This window comes from Gekko japonicus, unplaced genomic scaffold, assembly GCF_001447785.1.
Source record: "Gekko japonicus isolate JY-2015 unplaced genomic scaffold, Gekko_japonicus_V1.1 scaffold1327, whole genome shotgun sequence".
Lineage (NCBI taxonomy): Eukaryota > Metazoa > Chordata > Lepidosauria > Squamata > Gekkonidae > Gekko > Gekko japonicus.
The window spans coordinates 382,644-390,464 of NW_015160879.1; the positions used below are offsets into that span (position 1 = coordinate 382,644).

General features: G+C 45.2%; 1 protein-coding gene across 1 annotated transcript in view; it reads left to right on the forward strand.

Annotated features, from left to right (window-relative positions):
• WNK3 (WNK lysine deficient protein kinase 3) overlaps positions 1 to 7,821 on the forward strand; it is a 91,365-nt gene that overhangs the window by 15,238 nt on the left and 68,306 nt on the right. Inside the window, exons 3-4 of the mRNA XM_015422950.1 lie at positions 1,007 to 1,179; positions 4,010 to 4,271. Coding sequence (XP_015278436.1) covers positions 1,007 to 1,179; positions 4,010 to 4,271 — 435 coding nt within the window. The remainder of the gene's footprint in view (positions 1 to 1,006; positions 1,180 to 4,009; positions 4,272 to 7,821) is intronic.

Consider the following 7,821-nt stretch of genomic DNA (forward strand, 5'->3'; position numbering starts at 1 on the left):
GGCAGATCATGAGAGGGAGGGCAGGAAGGGTTGCCTCAGTGCTTAGTTCTTGTGGCCCTTTCTTACACACCCAGGGAAATGCTGCTTGCCATTTTGGGATCAGGAAGCAATCCTGGAGGGCTTTTTGTTATCTTCTGGGTGTGGAACAGTGGTCACTGCGGGTGTGGAGGAGGAGGTATTTGTGAGTTTCCTGCCTTGCAAGGGGTTGGACTAGATGACACTGGAAGTCTCTTCCAACTCTATGATTCTACGATTCTACTTTCACAGTTTCCTGACTTGAATGCTCTGCCTGCTTCAGACACCTTTTCTTATGTTGGCCTCACTCTGCTATAACCTCTACAGATTTCTGTCCCTCCTAACTTTTAAACAGTACCCAGTGATCCTGGATAATGCAGCTAGTATTTTTGTTTGATCCAGCTAGCATTAAGAACATAAGAGAAGCCAGTTTTGGATCAGGCCAATGGCCCATCCAGTCCAACACTCTGTCACACAGTGGCCAAAAATACCAGGTGCCATCAGGAGGTCCAGCAGTGGGGCCAGGACACTAGGAGCCCTCCCACTGTTGCCCCCCTCCCCAGCACCAAGAATACAGAGCATCTCTTGCCCCAGACCGAGAGTTCCTATCTATACTTCTTCAAACAGCTTTGGTTTCACCGTATCTTTTATCCTTGGTGTCCTGCATTGTGCACTGATATTTCTTCGTAGTGTACTGTGCAAGGACGTCAAGAACCTGATGCATCTAGGGAGCTCAACTGTTCTTCTTTCCTTCTTCCAGCCGTAGGAACGCATTTTAGAAGAGTAACCTTGTAATCTTCATGTTTTTGCTGAATGTAGCCGCATTCATTATTCACACCATCAGTGTCAAGCCTTCGTTCTGTGTTTACAAATCAAGCAACATAGTTCCTGATTTTTGTCAGCTGTCTATCCGCTGCCATCGAACAGCTAAACAGCTATTTGTTCTAGGCCATGTGATGATTGCATAATTTCCTCCCCCCCTTCATTTCAGGACAGGAAGCTGACCAAAGCAGAGCAGCAGAGATTTAAAGAAGAAGCCGAGATGCTCAAAGGACTGCAGCACCCCAACATTGTCCGGTTTTACGACTCCTGGGAATCAACGGTCAAAGGAAAGAAGTGTATTGTGCTGGTAACGGAACTGATGACATCTGGAACTCTGAAGACGTACGTGTTCCCCTGACCTTTCCCGGGCGGGTCTGTAGGCTTCCCAAGTCCCCCCAGGGGGCGGGGAAACCCCCACCCCAGAGGCCCGTTTTCCGCCGCTGGCGGATCGGGCCCCAGGGGGAACCCCAACCCGACGTGCGTGTGACCCGGAAGTGAAGCGACCACGCCGGGCACGCTGGGGGCGGGGCCACGGTCATCAAGGGAAAACTCTATGGTACTTGAAAAAGTGTGTGTGCGCACAAAAACTCACACCTTGAATAAAACTTTGTTGGCCTTAAAGGTGCAAAAGAAGTCTGATAAAGGACCAATATTAAAAACCTAGTTGAAACTTATAATATACACAAATACATGTATTTATTAGAAAGACAGTTAAAAACATATAAGGGCCCAGTGAAAGCCTCATTAAAAAGTTTAAGTGGCCTGAATGCAAGGGCCAATACACAGGACCTAACGTGTTTCTGCCCTACTGGGGGGCCTTCTTCAGTGGTCAAACAATATTGAGGTACACGTAACAATAATACATATTACAAAAAGATAACCGATAAGGGAATACTGGACCAAAAAAAGGAAGGCTGTAGAAAAAAGAAAAAAAGAAAATTGAATATGAATAATCAAATATTTTTTTAACTTACAGTGTAGTAAAAATGACTATATTACTTACTTAAAAAGCAAGATTTGTAGACACAAGACAAAGATGTTTGTGAGGCCTTTAAAGATGAAAGTCATGTGTCTGGTGCCAAATGCACAGTTGCTGAATTAGAACATCTAAAAAATAAAAGATATTTAAAAAGCTAATGCAGTAAATAAAAGCCAATATAATAGCAGAAATAAAAAATCAATAATATACAAGGTGCCACTGGACTCTAAATTTGTTCTACTGCTTCAGACCAACAGGGCTGTCCACCTGGATTTATCCAGAATAGACATTAAGTGTCTGTAATTCCCTGGATCTCCAATGGACTTAAAAAAAAATAATGGTGTTATATTTCCTACTTTCCAGTCCTCCTACAGGAAGACTGATTTTTAGCCCCTGCACGTACTGGTTAGAAGATCAACAATTTCACATGTGAGTTCTTTAAGAACCCTTGGATGCCTGCCATCTACACCTGATCGGATTTTTAATTTGCCCATTATTCCATAGAACTTTTATCTCTCGTCATCTTGACTCAGCCTTCCGAAAACAGGAAAATTTTAAAAAGTCAACGAACTTAATTTTTAAAAAACTTTTGACTTACACAGAGACAGCAGCACTCCTTTTTTTAGCAGAGTTCTGTAGGAGAGAGACCTTGCGAAGGAGACTCTGGCAAGCAATCATATCACTGCGTTTCATCGTATTGCATGTGATTATATCAAAACTTTGCAATGTTTGTTAGATGTTCCTGGTGAAAATGCCCCCGTGGCTCCTGAATAAGTTTTCGGGGAGATGGAGTCTGTTCCTATTGAGCTCCAAGGAAGCTGAATGGATCAAGATGAAGCTTGGAGCGGTTATTGACACAGCCAAACATTATTAGTGGTCAATGAACATGTAAATAGCATCTATTGCATTGATTGTATTAGCATGTATCAGGGGTCCCTGGCCTTCTTCAGCCTGCAGGCGCCTTCGGAATCCTGCCACAGGATGGTGGGTGAATCTACAAAATGTCTGCTGCGGGAGGTGGAGCCCAACCGCAAAATGTCACAGAGTGAAGTCATGCATAACTGTGATAGCAACGCCGACATTTCAGGCAGAAGCTCTGTTTAACGGGATGCCCTTTAAAATTAATACAGGGTTTAAAAATACTGTCTTGCATTTTATTTTTATTTATTTTTCCACTCCTACTCCGCCGAAGCAGGCTCAGGGCGGCTTAACGCAAGATAAAATCCATAATAACACTCAAGGTTTCATAAAACACTTAACAACATGCCAGTTAAAACAGTACCATATTAAATATTAAAGTGCTAGCTGTGTTCTTTGATACCATAACGATGGCAAGTTTCCGTATGAATACATTCCACAGTTGTTTACATATCCAGTTAACTGATCTTCTTCAGTATAATCGGCGCACCTAGGCTGTCGATAACCGACCAGGAACCAGGCTGTACAGGCTGTTATAGTCGTTGATAATAGTTGTTAATAGTGGTGGCGGCTCCTAGTTGAAAGCCTGGCGGAAGAGCTCCGTCTTGCAGGCCCTGCGGAACATATGCACAACCAGTGTTCCCTTTAAGCTGAGTTAGTGTGAGCGAGCTCACAGTTTTTTTAGCCTCACACATTTTCATCTTAGCTCAGGAAGGGACGGCTCCAGAGCAAACTAATGTATGTAGCAGCCAAATCGCTCGCTCACAACTTTCACGCCAGTAGCTCACGAAGTAGAATTTTTGCTCACAAGACTCCACAGTTTAGAGGGAGTGTTGCACATAACATACCTTTGGTCACACCGTAAAGATCCGTGTGCTGCGGTGGCCGCTGATGCGGAAAACAACTTATGAAAATGTGTACAGCCAGTCAGTGCCCCAGCAGCCAGTCAGAAGCCTTTCTGGGCAGAAGCCCCACCCATCCTTGCCCACTTTCTAAAAATACTTGGTGGGTGCCAGGAAAGGTGATGGCAGGCACCATGGTGCCCACGGGAACGTCATTGGGGACCCCTGCTATATTCATCCATCTGTAACTATCTGGTTCCTTTTTATTGTATTTATTCATTTTCCCGAACTCACAGATGTGATGGTGCTAATCAGTGGGTACAGATTCCCTTGCAGTCTGGGTGTTCCTCCTTTTGTCACTGGATACTGTGCTCTCAATACGCATGGAGTAAGATGCCTTCTGACCGTCTGCAGTTCTTGTGTCCTCCTCTAGGTACTTAAAGCGTTTCAAGGTCATGAAGCCAAAAGTCTTAAGGAGCTGGTGCCGACAGATCTTGAAAGGACTGCACTTCCTGCACACGAGGACCCCTCCTATCATCCACCGGGATCTGAAATGTGACAACATCTTCATCACAGGCCCCACTGGTTCGGTGAAGATTGGTGACCTAGGACTGGCTACCTTGATGCGCACATCGTTTGCTAAGAGCGTCATTGGTGAATATCGTGTGTTCACGTACTCCATTGGAGAATCCCCGGTGATGAGTGTTTGCAGGGCTATTTTTGGGCAGGAACACACAGGAACGGAGTTCCGGCTGACTCCTGAGTTGGCCATGCCCAGCAGGAACTCATTAGCATAGTAGGCCACACCTAACAGCATAAACTCATTAGGATTGGCTACATTAGAGGTGTGTTGCCTAACATGCAAAGGAGTTCCTGCTACAAAAAAAGCCCAGAGTTTTGACAACAAAGTAAACAGAATAAGAAGCAAAAGGTGGGTGTGGCTGGATGACCACACTTCTGGTAACATGGGGGTGTGGCCTAATATGCTAATGAGCTGTGCTGCCAGGGGTGTGGCTTAATATGCTAATGAGTTTTTCTGTTGGGTGTGGCCTATTATGCTAATGAGTTCCTGCTGGGCTTTTCCTACCAAAAAAGCCCTGGGTGTTTGTCCTTCCTAGAGATTAGATACTGCAGCTGTATCTGGGTAGAACTTTAGCTTTAGCAAAAGTAGTTCAAACATAAGATGGGTAGCCATATTAGTCTATCTGTAGCAGTGAAAAAGAGCAAGAGTCCAGGAGCACCTGAAAGACTAACAATATTTGTTAGCAAAAGTAGTTCAAACATAAGATGGGTAGCCATATTAGTCTATCTGTAGCAGTGAAAAAGAGCAAGAGTCCAGGAGCACCTGAAAGACTAACAATGTTTCTGGCAGGGGAGGAGCTTTCGTGAGTCACGGCTGAAGAAGTGAGCAGTGACTCAGGAAAGCTCCTACCCTGCTGCAAATTTTGTTAGCCTTTAAGGTGCTCCTGGACTCTGGCTCTTTTCTACAGTCCAAGCTTAAGTCCTCTGAAGTAGGCTGCCAACAACCTGGAGAAAAAATGTCCCCGCCTCAATAGAGTGTTAATGGGGTGTCATTTGTCAGGTAATGTTATTTATCTCCATGCTATAAAAAGCCTCACCTGCCTGCTTCCATGCATTAAGTGTCTAGGATTCCATTGAGGCTTCTGAGCTGTGCCACTACCCCCTGTGCCTATGCTATTTTGGAAATCGGGTTCCGTTTTACCAGCCGCTGTTGAAGATCATTGAAACGTCTTGATTTATACCTGGGAGAGGCGTCTGGCTGTTCTTTCCACAGTGGGAGTCTTCTGTTGCAGTTACTTTCTGTTTGGAGGTCTATGGACACTTATCTATGTATGGAATTATAGAGGAGCCTACTGTTGCGGGAGCGGGGGCCTGGCGGGAGCTGGTCCATGGGGTCACGAAGAGTTGGACTCGACTGTGCGACTGAACAACAACAACACTGTTGGTTTTGAATATGTTTTTCGTTTAAACTATGTTTAATTGTTCTGAGCAATCTATTGGATCAATGTCTATACACTCTATTGGGTTGTGACCAGTGTTCCCTCTAAGCTGAGTTAGTGTGAGGCAGATCACAGTTTTTTAGCCTTCAGCTCACACATTTTTGTATTTGCTCAGGAAGGAGGACTCCATAGCAAACTAATTGATGCAGCAGCCAAATCGCTCACTCACAACTTTAACGCCAGTAGCTCACAAAGTAGAAGTTTTGCTCACAAGATTCCACATCTTAGAGGGAACATTAGTTGTGACCACTAACCCTTCTTTGTAGTTCATTGAATATAATATATAGTTTTGAACCATAGTTGTGAACTGTAGATGGTCTTCCCTTGGTGGGTGTTGTTTGTGGCTTAAGTGTCTATGAGGCAGGGCGTTTTTTCCTCCAGGCTGTTAGCAACCCTGTCTGAAGGGCTGACTCTTGGCTGTTTCTAGTGTAGCGTATTAATCCAATGGATGGTATGAGTCTGACTGACAGATTTTGCCCTTAAACAGAACTTTCAAGCAAAGGGATTCTTATAAACCATGCTAGAAGTGGTGGATGCAAGGGATATTCCAGCACATTCCACAGTACTCTGAACATGTCTACATGTGGTTGCATTAAGGGGATATGCAGTCATTCATATAAATACATTCCCCCCCCCCCCCGTTTTCCAACAGAACTTTCAAGCAAAGGGATTCTTATAAACCATGCTAGAAGTGGTGGATGCAAGGGATATTCCAGCACATTCCACAGTACTCTGAACATGTCTACATGTGGTTGCATTAAGGGGATATGCAGTCATTCATATAAATACAATGAAAACATTACATCTGAGAGCAATACATTCTGCTATATCTTTTTGAGGTGCCAGATTGAGAACGATCAGTAGGGATGTTCCCATTTTGCTCATATAAACGAGCAAGCGGAGGAACAGTTTCTTCAACCATACTAACTGTCTGTGAAGTGTGAATGTGTATCTTGTGTAAGAGGCCCATGTGTGTAGTTCTGAACTTAAGTCCTCATTCTGCAGTTGGATTCTGTTTCCTCACATGTGAATACTAGAAGCAGCCCGGAGTTCGAAGTTTCAGAAGCGGGTCCTGAGCTGCCATAATGTGGCTCTTCCTCTGTATAGATCCAATTTCACACATGCTGTTTGCTAGGTTGCAACAACCCCTTGTTCATCATTTTGTCTTATGTGCGATCCCACATGGAATTGCGCACGCATGGGGCACCTGCGGCAGTTCCTATGTGTGCCTGGACAGAAGAACACTCGATGAACAACAGTTACATTTAAGGCCAACCGCACTGACAGGCTTAAACGGGTTTAATGGTTACTTCCTCTCCTAAGGAAGCCTTGGGAACTGTATATATCGGGGGCAGGGGGTTAGGGATCTCTGACATAAAATTCTCGACAGAAAAATTCTCAACGTGCTTATCAAACGACTACAGTTTCAAAGATTTTGGATGCGATGCCGTGGTGTTTAAAGTTAATACAAATTTGTAGTGTAGAGGTGACCTAGATAGGAAAAAAGCAAATAGCACGAGGCAGTTTGGAAGCAAGGAATGAGTGCCGTGCAGAGACAGAGTAGAAGAGGAGGAGGATTGGATTTATACCCTGCCCTTCACTCGGAGTCTCAGAGCGGCTTACAAACTCCTTCCCCTTCCCCTCCCCACCACAGACACCCTGCGAGGTAGGTGGGGCTGAGAGAGCTCTTTCGAGGACTGCTCTTGAGAGAACAGCTCTGACTAGAACTATGGCTTGCCCAAGGTCATCCAGCAGCTGCAAGTGGAGGAGTGGAGAATCAGATCTGGTTCTCCCAGATTAGAGTCTGTGCACTTAACCACTACACCAAACCGGCTCTCAGTACCTAACTGTAGCATCGTCCTGGGTAGCTGTGATGCATTTTGTCATCCTGTTTCAGATACTTCCGGTTTATTTATTTTATTTGTTTGTTTCCTTCATCTGTACCCCACCTTTTTGCCCCATGGGGACCCACAGCGGCTTACGTAATTCTCCTCGCCTAGCCTGTGAGGTTGGCTAGGCCGAGAGGGTGTGACTAGGCCCACAGTCACCCAGCAAGCCTCCATGGCAGAGTGGGGATTCGAACCCAGTTTCCCCAGATCCTAGTCTGACACTCTCCGCACTACAGCACGCCGTCTCTGTAGGAAGGAAGATGCCGTCGTCGTCGTCTCCCCCACCCTGGAAGTAGTGGGATTTCTGGATGACCGCGCGTGCAAGATTTGGGTGG